This window comes from Pectinophora gossypiella, chromosome 27 (genome assembly GCF_024362695.1).
Source record: "Pectinophora gossypiella chromosome 27, ilPecGoss1.1, whole genome shotgun sequence".
In the NCBI taxonomy this organism is placed as follows: domain Eukaryota; kingdom Metazoa; phylum Arthropoda; class Insecta; order Lepidoptera; family Gelechiidae; genus Pectinophora; species Pectinophora gossypiella.
The window spans coordinates 5097588-5115156 of record NC_065430.1 but is presented as its reverse complement, the minus strand read 5'-3'; the positions used below and the strand labels follow the sequence as shown (position 1 = coordinate 5115156).

General features: G+C 38.7%; 2 protein-coding genes across 2 annotated transcripts; both read left to right on the top strand.

Moving 5' to 3' along the window:
• The first annotated feature begins 485 nt into the window (after window positions 1-485).
• LOC126378910 (zinc finger protein 62 homolog) lies at window positions 486-3477 on the top strand. Its single transcript, XM_050027421.1, has 2 exons — window positions 486-597; window positions 1958-3477. The coding sequence occupies exons 1-2, from the start codon at window positions 564-566 to the stop codon at window positions 3292-3294; spliced, it is 1371 nt and encodes a 456-aa protein (XP_049883378.1). The 5' UTR covers window positions 486-563; the 3' UTR covers window positions 3295-3477.
• A 442-nt stretch (window positions 3478-3919) lies between these two features.
• LOC126378746 (zinc finger protein 62 homolog) lies at window positions 3920-10908 on the top strand. The gene is made up of 4 exons (XM_050027127.1): window positions 3920-3968; window positions 7751-7909; window positions 8324-8650; window positions 9380-10908. The coding sequence occupies exons 1-4, from the start codon at window positions 3920-3922 to the stop codon at window positions 10906-10908; spliced, it is 2064 nt and encodes a 687-aa protein (XP_049883084.1).
• The last annotated feature ends 6661 nt before the right edge of the window (window positions 10909-17569 follow it).

Here is a 17569-nt window from a genome sequence, read left to right as displayed (position 1 = left end):
TTTTACCTACATCCAAATCTAATCTAGCCTCCTCTTCTACCTCCATAAATAATAAGTCGTACTAATATTGAAACTTATAAATAGGAAACTAATTGGCAAAACACATGGATCCATATTCCGTACCACAGACATAACTCGCGTTTATGACTGCAACGTTCCCTACAGGGTGATTATTATCCAAAATATAAAACTTAATTAATAACATAGTACGTAATAGAAGAACTAGGTGCAATACCTTCTTCAATAACACTTGTTTTTTTCCGTAGGTGCCCAACGCGTTACCGTGAAACGTGAAATCGTTTCTACCAAGACAGCAGCGTTGCGTATCGGGCCCGAAGTTATCGTTCGGAAAGTCAAAACTCAACAGAAGTTGCCTTCAAGTAGTAGTGTAAATAATACTGAGGGTACACCAAACCCATCGGCAAGTGGGACATTAGCAGCACCCCACAGTGAAAAGGCAAAACTCCCTGCCACGTTGAAATTGGCTGTAAATAAATCGGCAGTTACAGAGAGCATAGCCGAAAAACTGCGCTCTAATGTTAGCACTATATTAGGTTGCTCCAATGCAACACCAATTAGGACCCACTGTGATACGGGGTATGTTTGTTGCTATTGCGCCGATAGATACCAGAAACCTGCTGATTTAAAACAACACACTATAAACACGCATAAAGGCTTGATTTTCCTTAGCAACGTACCTTACTCTAAAATACTAGTGAAACTAGATATAACATCCCTTAAATGTAATATTTGTAGTTCTAATATCGAATCTTTAGAAGAGCTGTTAACCCATCTCAAAGATGTTCACGAGAAAACAATTCATACTGATGTCAAAAACCAAATAGTGCCTTTTAAATTTGATAGCGATGTTCTTCGTTGTTTTATGTGTTTGAATGTATTTACCAGTTTTAAACCTCTGAATCAGCATATGAAGAAACATTACAGAAACTACATCTGTAAGGCATGCGACGAAGGGTTTGTAAATAAGTTCACATTAAATGTTCACGAGCAGATTCACAAAAATGGCACTTTCAAATGCGATCACTGTGCCAAAATCTTTGACACGGTACAAAAGAAAAAAATGCATGAGAAATCTGTTCACGAAATGCGATCATCTAAATGTGGTTTTTGCAACGAAGCGTTCAAAAACTATAGGCATAAAGTCAAGCACTTAATTCAGGTGCACGGAGTACCGTCTAGAACTCACGTCTGCCAAGCTTGCAATAAGGAATTTCTGGTTGCGCGCAGTCTGAATGATCATGTAAGGAAAGTGCACTTGATGGAAAGACATCACAAATGTACTGAGTGTGACATGACCTTCTTCAAGTCGGGGCAGTTGGTTGAGCACATGGTAAAACATACGGGGACGCGGACATTTCAATGCCACGTCTGTATGAAGTCTTACGCCAGGAGGAAGACGCTCCGAGAGCACTTGCGTATTCACGCAAACGATCGCAGATTTAAGTGTGAACATTGCAAACAGTCCTTTGTGCAGAAATGTAGTTGGCGGAGTCACATGCGTTCGAAGCACGATGAAGAAGTCTAATTTTTACTATTACCGTACATTATTACTTTTCCATCCACTTCATTCACTTACACTTAACGGTCAATTAAACTCAGTAGCGCTTGCTCCTTTTCTGTACGTGACCATGAAATTTAATCCAGCAAGACATTAGAATATTAAGTATTGACCGTAATACTGTTTCAAAAGTTGTAGCTCTTCAGATGTTCAAACCTCTACAGATGTAAAGCTCTTTAAAATGTTCGTTTAAAACGGAAATCTTTGTCACGATTCACGGGAGGATACCTCAGGATGCAAATGACATAACTACATTATTTTTCGAAATTAGAAACCTTTTTTCTTATGCAAGAACTATACTTAAGCCATGATCCACCATCATATACACCATAAGAGAAGAATTAGGTCAATATCATTAACACTTGGTTTTTTTCGTAGGTGCCCAACGGCCTACTGTGAAATGTGAAATCGTTTCAACCGAGACACCGGCGTTACGTGTCGGGCCCGCAGTTACCGTTCGCAAAGTCAATGCTCTTCAGAAGTTACTTCCAAGTATAACCGTAAAAACAGTACCCGTCTCGTTCTGCGATACGGTAGATGTTGCTAACGAGATTACACCAATGCCTTCTGCAAGTCAGGACGTACCTACATTCAAATCTGAAGCTATTATTATAAAACCTATTAAACCCCTTGCTAAGATCAAAAAGACGCCTCAATCGGTCACAGTAGCAGCAATAGAAAATGAAAGTGAGAAAATTCGCGCTAATCTAAGGACGATATTGAATTATTCAAATGCAACTCCTATTAAGGCTCATTGTGATATGGGTTATGCTTGTTGTTACTGCGACAGTAGGCACCAGAGCGCTGCCGATTTAAAACAACATACTATAGACAAGCATGAAGGCTTAATATTTCTGAAAAACCAAGCTATTTCTGGTCTACTCGTCAAACTTGATATAACATCCCTTAAATGTGACATTTGTCGTACAGACATAGAGTCATTAGAACTGCTCTTGACCCATCTAAAAGATACGCATAAGAAGAAAATTTACACTGATGTTAAGAACCAAATACTGCCTTTTAAGTTTGATAGCGATGGTTTCCGATGTTTCATGTGCCTAAACGTATTCACAAGTTTTAAACCCTTGAATGAGCACATGAAGAAACATTACAGAAACTACATTTGTGAAATATGTGACGAAGGATTTGTCAACAAAAAGACTTTATATATGCACAGTCGGATCCATAAACTTGGCGTTTTTAAATGCGACCAATGCTCCAAAGTCTATGACACGCTGCTAAAGAAAAATATACATCAAAAAACAGTGCACGAGACGCATTTATTTAAATGTGGCTATTGCCAGGATACTTTCAAATATCGTAGGCAGAAACTAAAGCATTTAGCCGAGGTTCATAGCGTACCGTCTGCAATACATACCTGCCAAGCTTGTAACAGACAGTTTCTAACTCCGCGAACTTTGAATCATCACATACGGAAGGTACATTTGATGGAAAGGCCTCACAAATGTTCTCAATGCGATAAGGATTTCTACACCGCGTCACAATTGAATGACCACATGGTGAAACATACTGGGGCGCGCGAATTTCAGTGCCACCATTGTATGAAATCTTTCGCAAGGAACAAGGCTCTCCACGAACATATGCGTATTCATGCCAACGATCGCAGATTCCAATGTCTACATTGCACCCAGACGTTCGTACAGAAATGTAGTTGGCGCTCGCACATGCGCTCCAAACACGACGATGACGTCTAATATATTATATGAACATACACTCAGAATGCCGATATAACTTAATTTAGCACCTCTCGCTGAAAAGAAACCTCTCTACAGCCTCTACATTTAAAAGCTTTATTTAAATTTTGTCTAAAGTATGCTTTCATCATATATACAAATCATATGAGAAGAATTCGGTCAAATTCATTAACACTTCCTTTTTTCCATAGGTGCCCAACGCGTTACCGTGGAATGTGAAATCGTTTCCATCGAGGAGGCACCAGCGTTAAGTATCGGGCCCGAAGTTACCGTTCGAAGAGTCGAATCTCCTCCGATGTACCCTTTGTCAAGTGTTTTTCTAAATGACACTTACGAGGGCTTTGATGGTACATCAATACCTTCGACAAGCGGGGCATTGTCAGCACCTAGTAATGAAACTCATGCTATACCAATAATTTATACGCCTAAATCTACAGAGGAACCCGAAATTGACAAACTCCGATCTAATATAAAGATGATATTGGACTTTTCGAACGCGACCCCTATCAAGAACCACTGTGATATGGGGTATGTTTGTTGCTATTGCGATTCCCCGTTTCAGAAACCAGCTGATTTGAAACAACATAACCTAGACAAACATGAGGGTTTGATTTTCCTGAAAAGCATGTCGCTGTCGAAACTACTCGTGAAACTAGACATCACATCTCTTACATGTAACATTTGTAATTCGAACATAGAATCTTTGGAAGAGCTCTTAGACCATCTCGGAGACGCTCATGAAAAGAAAATTTACAAGGACGTTAAAAATCAAATACTGCCGTTCAAGTTTGACAGCGAAATCCTTCGGTGTTTCATGTGCTTGAGTGTTTTCACCAGCTTCAAACTCTTGAATGAGCATATGAAGAAACATTATAGAAACTATATTTGTGAGATATGTGACGAGGGATTCGTCAATAGAAAGACCTTGTATATGCACGGCCAGACCCACAAGACTGGCGCTTTTATATGCGAACATTGCAATAAAATCTTCACCACGTTACAGAAGAAAAAGATGCATGTGAAAACGGTCCATGAAACGTATTTGTTCAAATGCGGATTTTGTCAGGAATCTTTCAAATATCACAAATATAAAGTTAAGCATTTGACAGAGGCACACGGCGTGCCTTCGTTGGCTCACATCTGTCTGCCCTGCGATAGGGAGTTTCTGTCAGCTCGAAGTCTAAATAATCATATAAGGAGGATGCATTTGATGAAAAGGGAGCGCAAATAATCCTTACAAACTTGTAATAAGGCATACTTGTAGAGTCCACGATAAATTATAAAATGCTAATCTAGAAATAGAGGCCAGTCTAAGATGATCGAAAGTCAATCTCGTTTCTCTTTTTTAATTATTTTGAATTTCGAATCATGAATTAAGTAATGATGAGCACGAAGTTTGACTACTTTTATTGATGACGTCACACGACCCTATTCTGATTCAAATTCCAAGGAAAATTTCGTTTGGGCATTTGTTAAAAAGTAGGCCATCTCATTTGACTAGGTTGTCAAGCATAATCGTACGGTAAATTCAAACATTACGTATAAGTAGGCGGTTTTGTAGAAATATTAACCGGCTCGGCCACATGCGTTCGGAAAATAATGAAAGGGTTTAATATCTGTTACACAGCTTCTCTAAAACATGGTATATCAAAACCAGGTATGCTCAATCCTATGAAAAGCCGCCATTGCTAGCCCTTTGATGACATGTGTTACCACTGTTACCATTAATTTGATATCTCCAACATTCCAAGGACATAAATTTTATTATTTATTGTACAAAATGGCATAAATTGTATTAATTATTTTACAAAATGGCAACGGAGGGTGGGATGATGTCAGCTGGGCTAACCTAGAAATTTTCTTGTAAAAATTTTCATAATTACAAGAATGTGTTTATCAAAACTACACATGTAAATTACAGGTTACAAGTGTCAATATTTATTGCACAAGTATATTTTACAATCCCCTCTACTTTTTTGATAAACGTAATTTACACGTACTTGTAACTTGTGAACGTGTAGACTTGTAATATTTGTTAAACACGGCACTGGTTTTGTTATAGCATGGTCTCAAAATGAATATAATATTCCTGATGGTGCATACCTAATATAAACAGGTACAAATACAAAACAACAAAATGCTTAATAGAAGGCGTCTTTGTCGCTAAAAACAAATCAATGACTTAAGATACGTAATTATTTTTCGTAGGTTTTCTCATGATCTTACATTTGAATTACTTTCTGTAAATATCTTATAATAATGTTTATATTGGTGTCGATTCCTGCAGACACATCCTAATTTTTTTTAAAGTTATACCTGTCATTTTCTTATCCGCCGAAAAGGAAAGAGAAGGCAGAATTAAGTTAATTGTTATATTTATAGTAGTTATGGTTTTCAAAAATAATACTATGCGTAACTAATGATAAGTAGGACAAGTAACAGTATGCCATGTTAAATTATTACATAAAATTTTATGAATAAAAATAGAGAACCGAAAATGACAGGTATAACAAAATAAAATTAGGATGTGTGGACTGATGACTTAATTTTAATTTGACAGGACCAAAACTAGCTCCATCTCTTTCGTGCACTAATTGTAAGTGAAGGAGGGCAGTAGTTTATGAACTGTTAAATTCAAATTAGGTTAAGTTTGTGTCGCCCGAACAGGCACCATTAAAAGTGTTTGAGTATTAATTTCTTAGTGGTAGCTAGCTTAAGAAACGGCAAGACAAAGAAATGAAACTCGCTCCGAGATTTAACGTGACCTATTTTCTCATTACTCGGGTACATAATTATTCAAAACTACAATGTATTGGCAGAAGCATATATAAAAGAAATGATATTTGAATCCCATTATGTTGAATATTATCTTGTTTACCGAGTTATGTATAGTGATACAAACCCTTTTGGGTGTTCAGCTCCTGGTGTGCGGGCTGTAGGTGTAGTAGATGGCGAGATTTTGTCTCCGTTACGTCAGCCTCCTCCTATATAAGAGCTCATCTTAGGCGTTCCTAGATTGGAGACTTGTCGCCATGGCCGAATACCTGGAAAGGGATACTATTCTTAATACTAGATATTATTGCCTCAAAAGGCAACATATCTGGGACAAACTTCAGCACACATAAACAGCCTGTATACGTCCTGCTACTGCTACTGCTGGGCACAGGCCTCCCCTCAATCAACCGGAGGGGGTATGGAGCGTACTCCACCACGCTGGATGGCGAGAGGTCGAAGCTTCTACTTCCAAGTGCAAACACCAGTGGGTTAAAATGGCCACATCGAAGCAATTCATCTCAGGAAGCAATATTGCTATTTGACATTTGTTCGCATTGCGCACTTACTTTTACATGCGCAAATGTCAAATTGCAATATTGCTTTCTTAGATGAATTGCTTCGATGTGGCCATTTTAACCCTCCAGTTTGTACCTTGTCACTATTTATTTATAATTGCTACACTTTCGCGGGAGGCGTCGGCCATTCAAGTCGGTATAATATTGCCATGTAAAAATATTCTTATAAATATTTTATACTTGTGTTGCTAGCAACATTGGGTTGTCCTGTTTCGCCATTTCGTGATATTATTTATTTTATTTTTACATTTATTGTTACAAAACATTGTTACAAACATTATTAATAAGAATACCCGCAACACGACACCATTGCAACACAGGCACGTTCTGTGCGAGCTCGCTCCATCTTACGCCTCGTCAATGCTTTCAAGAGCAAACCCATCAAAGGTTAAAAAAAAACGAATTATACAAGGAAATAGCTTGCTCAGCAGCGGATCAAGGACCTTATTATTCTACTTTCTTAGTACATACTACTTGAAGTACAATTTCAAGCGTAGCCCCTTCCCTACCAACACCTGGATCCGGTGCTGTGCATTGGCAATATGTGTTGCAAGTATGCTATTCAGTGAATAGGACTTTGAGACACAAAGTTTTACCGTACACCCTTAAACTGTGCGATTTTGAATTTCTCAGCACACGAGTTTCATTTCTATGCGTCTTTTTATTATCCTTATGGTTGTAGCATCTGATAATATAAACATAAGATTAACTTAGAATTTGTCTATTATTTATGGCCGTTTCTAGAAAAATGGCCCCATTATCTGTATTTGAAAGCAATTGTGAAGTAAATAAGTTTAAGTTAAAATGTAAGTCTTTAGTCCTAAATACTATATTGAATAAATGAGTCTCATAAACAATATCAACACTTGGTTTTTCTTCCTAAGCTTTTGTTTTACTCAATTACCTACTTACTTTACCATTAATAATATTTGAAATCTTAATCTATTACAAAACCTACATTATATCAAAAAACACTTTTATCATGCAAACCAGCGATGTACTTCAGCTATGGGTTAAAACTGAGTTCCTGTAAGTTAATTTTAATCAAAAGAACAATCAAACTAACTAGAAAACCTAACTGGAATAACACAATGTTTTCTTTATAGGTGTGCCACGAGACAAAAGTGAACTTACAAAAGTTACTAAAAAAGAAGACATTGCCAAAATTGAAAGAGCAGCTGAGAGGGACAAATCTCAAAAGGAGAGGCTGAAGCATAACCAAAACACGCAAGAGGTGCTTGAATGCACTAATGCGACGCCGATTCGTAATCATAGTGATTGTGGCTACGGTTGTTGCTTCTGCTCAGAGAAGTTTCCTGACCCGGCAGATCTCAAAAGGCACACGTTAGATAATCATAAAAATGAAGACCTCAAAAAAGCTAGCTTCATGATCCATACCAACCTCAATCAATACCACGTCAAAATAGACATCACGGGATTAAAATGTGAACTTTGCAATCAGGAAATTGACAATCTGGAACTTTTATTAGAACACTTAAAACATACACACAAGAGAAAAGTACATACGGCTATTAATAATAGGATGATACCGTTCAAATTTCAAAGCGGGTCGCAGCTGCAATGCTTCATGTGTTCCAATGTATTTAACAAATTCAAAGCGTTGATAGAACATATGAATGTGCACTATCGGAACTTTATTTGCGAAATCTGCGATGCAGGTTTTGTCACTCGATCTGTGGCGGTATCGCACACCAGACTCCACGAGACAGGTTCGTTCCGTTGTCGACATTGTCCAAGGGTCTTCGACACTGTGATGAAGAGGTGCAACCATGAGCGGACCAAACACACGCATCTGGAAAAGCTGAACCGTTGCGGGCTTTGCAGCGAGACGTTCCAATACTACCACCAAAAACAGAAACACCTTCTCGCAGTCCACAACGTCGACTGCCTGGCGAAATGCCACGCGTGTGAACGAGTGTACGCGAACCAAAGACAGTTACGAGTCCACATACGAAAAGACCATTTGATGGAACGCAAGTTCAAGTGTACATATTGTGAAATGAAGTTTTTCCAGAGAAGCGCTTTGAGAGACCACGAGGTGAAACACACGGGCCTGAAGCAGTATCAGTGCGAGTTGTGCTCCAAATCGTACGGACGAAAGAAAAGCTTGACGTTCCATATGCGAGTGCACGCTGAAGATCGATAGTAGGTAAAACTACCACTGACGATAATTCGTGTACATTTTGAATGGTCTCTTCATTTGTGTAAAACTGCGTAAAAGAGCGTGGATCTTAATGATGATGAACCTCAATTCACTGTCCGTTTAGAGTTTGATGTTGTTCCACGGACTTCCGCGTCTGCCGGAAACCCTGCGAAAATGTAACAGACAGTTTGGCACATATAAAAAATGATGGATGGATAGATGGCAAACTTAAATAACAATAGGAGAATTAATGCTTAGGACTAATCACTTTTTAAGTCTGATAAGTTGACTTAACAATTCAAAACAATAATACGTAACTGTAGCTTCTGCACTAAAGGGAATTCTTATAATAAATTATTTACAATTTTCCGGTCTTTTTCTACTACAATACCCCACAACACAACCTGACGCCAGGTTTGAAGAGGCCACACGAAAGAATATTACTACAATCTTCACATACACATACATTATAGATGTACTATGACCAAAAATATCCATAATAAGTAGTTCACTAAGGTGTAAAATCTGAAGATCGTAGACCAAGTTTTACATAGAAATATTTTCTTTTTAGGTATTCCGCTGGATGATACCGAACAAACAAACAACGAAGAAGAAGAAGCAAACAATGTTGTCGCTAGTGAAAATATTAAGGAAGATCCTGAGAATAACCTCGACTATGAAATTAAATTTGAACTTCTTGAGATAGTTGAGGAAGCTTTACCATACGAGGGGGTTGAAACTGAAGATGAATCGGAGATCGTAGAGAAGAAGGTTGAATCAGAAAAGAAAAGAGAAATGGAAAAGAAGACTGAAACTGAAAAGCAAGTAGAGATTGCCAAAGAGACTGAGATTGGAGAAAAATCAGGAATTGGAGAGAATGCTGAGACTGAAGATAAGTTAGACACGGAAGACGAGGATGGACCTGGAGATTTAATCATTGTTGAACAACCTGACACTGAAGAGCGAGCTGAAACTATATGGAAGCCCCAAAAATTCCCAACACAAACGTATCCAATTAGTACACAGTTGCAGCAATTGCGGTTTGGTGTTAGAGAAATTTTGGAGAATTCCAATGCTACCGCCATTCGGTGCAGAGGCAATATTGGCTACGCTTGCTGCTTCTGCAAATCCCAGTTCCCAGTGCCTGGGGACTTGAAACGACACAACAGAGAGAAACATTACACAAATATAGCAACTTTCATGCAAAAGAAGGACATGTCGAAGTTTTTCATCAAAATGGACATCACTATGTTAGAATGCAATTTGTGCAAACAAAACTTCGACAATATGAAACAGCTGATATCTCATTTGAGAGACACTCATAATAAGGATATTTGCTATGAATTACAAAAGCGAATACTACCGTTTAAGTTTGACAAGGAGGATCTGTACTGTTGCGACTGTACGAAGATATTCCAGAACTTCAAAGTGCTGCAGGAGCACATGTACATCCACTATTCGAACTACAAGTGTGACGTGTGCAACACCGGCTTCGTCACCAGAAACGCCCTCCTCAATCACAAAGCATCTCACGAAACCGGAGAATTTAAATGCGATCATTGCCCGAGGGTCTACAACACGCTGTTGAAGAAGAGGTCGCACGAGAAATTCGTGCACGGCGCAGGAAAGTTGAGGAGCAAATGCGGCTACTGCGGGATTCGCATGAACAACGCCCTCACCAGGGAGCTGCATTACGTAGAAGTGCACGGAATACCCAGAACCAGAGCCGCGGTGTATACATGCCAAACATGCAACCGGTCTTTCAATGACAACTATCTTTTGATCGCACACACTCAACGATTCCACCAAAGGGTTAAACCACACAAATGTGACTTTTGCGAAAGGAGCTTCTTCACGACTAGGGAGCTGGCGAAGCATTCGTTGAAACATACCAGCATAGAGGAGTACTCGTGTGATGAATGTTCCAAGACGTTTACACGAAAAACCGCGCTGTTAGAGCATAAGAGAGAACATAGGAAAGACAGGCGATTCAAGTGCACATTTTGCGATAAGGACTTCCTTAGGAAATGGAGTTTGAAACTCCACATGCGGAACAGACACGGAGTTAATATGGCGACTGTACCAGACACCACAGGCTAGTCAGTCAAACAGAGATGTGATTCTCCAAAGCATGTATATAAATGCTGAAATTGACTTCGACAAGCATCAGTTCACGTACGTCTGTGTGCCGTTTTATACAAACAACTGGACGTGAGCTGACATGTTACTTCATCAACGCCTGAAAGTGCTGACGTTGCTTTAGAGAATTCCAAACCGGGGGGGAATAAAAGGCCAATTTGAAGCAATTTCAAAAGCAATATTGCAATTTGATATTTGCGCATATAAAAGTTAGTGCGCAATGCAAACGTATATCAAAAAGCAATATTGCTTTTTCAGATTAATTGCTTCGATGTGGTATTTTTAACCGATGGCCGATGGGGCGGAAAGGTTCTGGAGTGGCGACCACGTGTCGGACGACGCTCAGTGGGTAGGCCCGCTACAAGGTGGACCGACGATCTGGTGAAGGTCGCGGGAAGCCGCTGGATGCGGGCAGCGCAGGACCGATCGTCGTGGAGATCCTTGGGGGAGGCCTATGCCCAGCAGTGGGCGTCATTCGGCTGATGATGATGATGATGATGTATTTTTAACCCCCTGTACACACGCGTATTGTTTCTCTTTGTCTTCTACCCTTTAACACCATGACGACGGGGTGTTGCTTTTACTCCTTTCGTTAATTTAAATAATTTTAAAGTATTACAGTCCATTTATAAACTCAAGCATGTATATAACCAGCGACACACGTATATCAAATACCATTAAATGGTATTATAAATTAATGATCTCATAATTTATAAAATTATATGATCTTCTACCTACATCTTGATGTTAAAATAGTTTTGACTGAAAGTTATTACTCTATGTTATGTAGAAATTTTACATTAGATATATTTTATCCGTATTTTAAATACGGAAAAAAATTACTCGACAATATAGTAAGTGTTTATACAAAATTATAAAAGACAAAATTTTACTGAAAAAGTCTTCAATATTTTTTATATGTGTCTATATTCAATAACTTAATAAAGAGTTAAATATAGACAACGATGCGATGTCATATTTTAACTGAAATACGTCGTCTTTAATATTTAAGTATATTCATTATTTTAATAAATAAACGATCTCCTAGTTAAACTGGATTACGGAAGACTTTAGAATTTATGTTTATATTTAATAGATAAATATTTAAAAGCCATTAATCTCAAATATATTCACTGAAATACGAAGTTTTTAATATTTATGTCTATTTTCAATATTATATTAGCCTTAGTAATATAGAGAAGGATGGGCAATGCCACAAGAGCGTTTAAGTTGATGATTCACTATGTTAATAAATGATGCGAACTCATATATTAACTGAAATATCTAGTCTTTAAATTTATATTCAATAAATTAATGAATATAGCAAACGATCTCATACATTTACAAGTTAAATGCTTAAATCTAGTCATGCATGTTTATGTGTCTATATTCAATAAAATTACCAAATTATTCAATAAACGATGCGAACTCATATATTAAGTAAAATATGTAGTCTTTAAATTTATATTCAATAAATTAATTAATATAGCAAAGGATCTCATACATTTACAAGTTAAATGCTTAAATCTAGTCATGCATGTTTATGTGTCTATATTCAATAAAATTACCAAATTATTCAATATAATAATAATCGACGCAAATGATTTCAAATTAAATTTAATATTTATGTCTATTCAATAAATGAATAAATATAAGCAAACTATTTCATATATTTACAAGTTAAATCGTTATCAAGTCAATCATGTTTATGTGTCTATATTCAATACAAACAGTAATACAATTACCAATTTATGTGTCATACATTTAAAATAAATTGAATTTACTCGATTACAACTGGTTTTAATTATAACACGCTTGGCAAACCTCGACAAACAATCACAAATTCAAACTGGATACAGTGTTAGGCTTTGTTTTTGTTCGTTTACAAGCACATACATACATACATAAACAGCCTATATACGTACACAAGCCTCCCCTCAATCAACCGGAGGGGGTATGGAGCATACTCCACCACGCTGATCCACTGCGGGTTGGTGGAGGTGTTTTTACGGCTTATAGCCGGGACCAACGGCTTAACGTGCCCTCCGAAGCACGGAATCATCTTACTTTTTCGGACAATCAGGTGATTCAAGCCCGAAAAGTCCTTACCAAACAAAGGACAGTCTCACAAAGTGATTTCGACAATGTCCCCATCGGGAATCGAACCCGGACCTCCAGATCGTGAGCCTAACGCTCTAACCACTGGACCACGGAGGCGTTTACAAGCGCTTGTCGCCAATTCGAACAGGTATCGGTTTTATGTCAAATCCAAAGAATTTGCCGCAAACGCAATGCAACGCGTTCACACACAACGTAGATACGTTGCGAGTGCTAAAAAGGTGAGCCATGCATTAGGGACTCGCGTATTAGTGATCATAAATATTAAAAAAATGGAGCAGATGCATGGAGTCCCCTCAGACGTGGTAGCCCAGTTGGTAGAACGCTTGCCTCTCACTTTGAACTCGCAGATTCGAATCCAGCAGAGTCCTAAAACAAAGATTGTCGAATTTGTTTTCGAATTCATGTTTGGATCATAAATGATTATCACGTACTCAGTGAAGGAAAACATCGTGAGAAAACCCACATTCCCGAGAAATGCTTTTTCGGAGGTATGTGACCTAACCTGTATTGGGCTGGTTTTCCCTTCGCGGTTTGGAAGGTCAGACAGGCAGTCGCTTCTGTAAAATACCAGACCTGTCAAATATTCAGGTTAGGTAAGTGGACCCTGTGAGAAACGGGATAATGATAGGGAGATGGTGATGTATTAAGTCGCCTTAGAAACTTCATTTATAAATCATTAAAGGAACTGAAAAAGATACACTTAACACGAAACAACAAAACATCGACAATGAGTCGACAAAGGTACATCCATCGCAAGATGAACTAAATACCCACCCCATACCTCACCGAGATTTCTGTTAGAACAAATTCAAAACCAATAATCTAATAGTAAGCTCCAAAAACGCGCAAAATTATAAAAACAATGTGTAGTAAATGAAGAGTAGTGACAAAATGACAAAAATAAGTATGTAACAAGTGACTTTCTTTATAGGTGATCGACAAGAAGACATCAAGAATACTCACGTGGTAACCGAACTGAAGATTGAGATCGTTGCAGAAGAAGATTTGCCTGGCATCCTAAAGGCAGAGGTTGATGGAAGTAAAAGGAGCCAAGCGGATAACGTGAAACATTTGCTAGCTCTCCGTACGGGGATTAGAGAGATCATGCTCAATTCAAACGCAACGCCCATACGGTGCCGCAGCGGTGTCGGTTACGGCTGCTGCTTCTGCAAAGACCAGTATCCCAACCCAGCAGAATTAAAAGAGCACAACATACAAACTCACAACTCCGACATACCAACCTTCTTGGAACGCAAACACCTCTTCTCTTTCTTTTGCAAAATGGACATCACTTCACTAACTTGCAACCTGTGCCAGGAGAATGTTGATGATATCGAACAACTGGTCGAGCACTTGAACGATGTTCATGGCAAAAGCGTGTATCCTGATGTTAAAAACCTAATTCTTCCCTTCAAGTTCGGAGAAGAACTGCGTTGTTGTATTTGCTCGAAGCTGTTCCACAAATTTAAGGGTTTGCAAGAGCATATGCACTCCCATTACAGGAATTTCGTTTGTAACGTCTGCGACGCCGGATTCGTCGCCAGATGCTCCCTGTTCATGCACAAAAACACTCATATTTCTGGAAGTTTCAAATGTGTGTACTGTGAGAAGAGCTTCGACACAATGAGGAAGAAACGGATGCACGAATTGGCCGTCCACGAAGGAGATATGCGGCTGAAATGTGGGTTTTGTACTGAGCGATTTAAGGATGTTTACGTGAAGGATAGACATCTTGTCGAGGTTCACGGAGCGACTCCAACTGTGTACAAATGCCAGACGTGCAATAAACAGTTCCCAACGAGACACGGGCTGAGAATGCACACGAAACGAGACCACCTCGTGCTTCGGCCGCATAAGTGCGCTGAATGCGAGATGAGTTTCTTCGAGAAGTCTGTACTTCGCAACCATATGCTGAAGCACGCTGGAGTGCGCCCTTACAAATGCGACTGGTGTCCGAAGGATTATCCGCGGAAGAAGTCTTTGGTAGAGCACATGCGGAGCCATATGGATGAGAAAAGGTTCGCTTGTAGACACTGCGGGCAATCGTTCATGCAGAGAATCAGCTTGAAGGGGCACCTGTGGGCCAAACATGGCGAACACATATAAAGTCATTGAAGAAAACTAAACACTAATGACGCGGATGACGCGGACGCTGGATGCGGGCAGCGCAGGACCCATCGTCGTGGAGATCCTTGGGGGAGGCCTATGCCCAGCAGTGGGCGTCGTACGGCTGATGATGATGAAACACTGAAGACGTTTACATAAAGTGTCATTCTTCACGGCGTTGACATTTGCTCGCGCTGCCGTCGACGCTGTAAAATGTCAGTTCAGGGGGTCTAAAAAAACCACATCGAAGCAATTCACCTAAAAAGCAATAAATATTTATAAAAAATAAAAAAGCAATATTGCAATTTGACATTTGCCCATATATAAGTAAGTACGTAATGTCAAGAACTGTCAAATAGCAATATTGCTTTTTTAGGTGAATTGCTTGATTGTGGCCAATTTAGACTCGATTTGGCCACTCTGTACGTAGCTAGCAGACGCCAACGAGTCAGTGTGGAGAGCGTACAAATTTGTTAAAAGTAACTGAAAAATTAGAGAACCGCATAGATTCTCAATAGTGTCCACGCTTCGAAGGAAGTCCCACGGCGTTGCATATCTTTACTAGGTCGTCGCCACACGATATTAGCGAGCGAAATCAAAGATGACCAACTCAGTTTTTATTTTCTTTTTTTTTTTTTGACGTGACTTATAGTAGATTTGCCGCAGATGGCATTAACTACTTGGCCGGACAAATGGGGAGCGCTGAAGGCTCTCACCCGGTACAACGTTTAAGACAACAAACTGAGGGTGCCTGAGTCTGAGAGGAAAAATATTTGAAAGATAGCGATAAGCGCTGATTGAGGGAAATCGTCGACCACGCCGGCGGGGTCGGTATCGGGTCCTGAAGTGTTTGGTGTCGCGAGCTGATTGGCTGCCTCTATGGCTAGAGTAGTCGTCAGGATCGTATATTACGTCCTAACCAACTCAGTATTAACGTATAATAAAGAGTAAAAGATCACAAAATTATAATAATGTAAAAAGCCTTACTTTACACCCCCGTTGCTAAGCGCCATATAATCAACAATACCTAGGCGACGGGGGTTGCCAGATCTGAAAAATTATTACTTCCATTAAAACCCGCGGGACTTCTTTCGTGCCGCGTTCCCTACCCGATAGATCTCAAAAAGGTGCAATAAAATAACTCACATAGCTAATTAATTAAACCATGTATTAGTTCTAAGCCAATGATCGAACTTATTACGATGACACCGTTTACTATTTAGGAATTAGTCGATTATTTATCTATTCAAAGTTACACTTAAAAATTAGATTAAACCTTACCTACTTAGTCGATGTTCTTAAACCACCTTAAACTAGTCAATAGGATATTTGAAAAGCATTTTGTGAATACATTGTTTTAAGTTTACGCGGTTATTATCATAATTAAAACACATAATAACGGGTTCTTACCGCGTTTAAAAAAATCCCGTTGTCATCCCATGATCATGGCACTTGCAACAGTGTCGAAATATCGGGAGTCTTATGTGCCTATTTTAAACGTGGTAAGAATCCGTTATTATGTGTTTTAATTAGCATTTTGTGAATCCAGTATTTCTTAGTAAGTAGATACTAGATACCCTTGTGAATCTTGTGATACATGATCTCATAATTGTTATATTGTCGAATAGTCTGTTTCCATACAATTTATATTTTACCGATATATACAATTAAGTATAATAAATATAAGTATGAACTATTTATACTTGTATGGCGCGCGTTTCGCGCTCACTTGGCCCTTCTAAGCACTTTCTTCTAATCTGTGGGCGAAAGCGTGCGCTTAGCAACTCCCATCTATAATTTCTCTAAGCGGGGATACGATACGTCACAGTGATACAATACCTAATGTGTAAATCCAGCTTGGAAATATATAATTATACTGCATAACAGAATTATAATTTTGTGAAATGCAATAAATACCTTGATGTGATATAATTATACTGTTTTCTTATTCCATATCGTTATCTAAACCATAACGCATTTTACGCCATCTGACATTTAGCGTTTCTGACATTTTGTGAATCTGTCATTTTGCGTTTTTGTCATTATGCGCCTAAACCGTCCTATAACTGTCATGCGGCCGAAAAAGTGCTTTCTCTTTTCATTTTTTTAAATGAAAATGTATTCCTACAAAAAGCCATTTTACAAAGGCAAGTTACAAAATAATCATTTCAGCTGATGCTTAAAATAGATTCAAACCTGTGCTATATGCATCAGCTACCATCTTAGTTACAATCATTCATAAATAGATTTTGGAGACAAATTCTATGACTCGAATGACTATTTGGGTTGATAACCTGTCACCATGCGTTTGTTGTGTGTGTGTTGGCAGAAAGCTCGGAATTGGACTTACTATGTGACTCTTCCGTTTCCTCCACTCTTATAATGCCGATCTTAA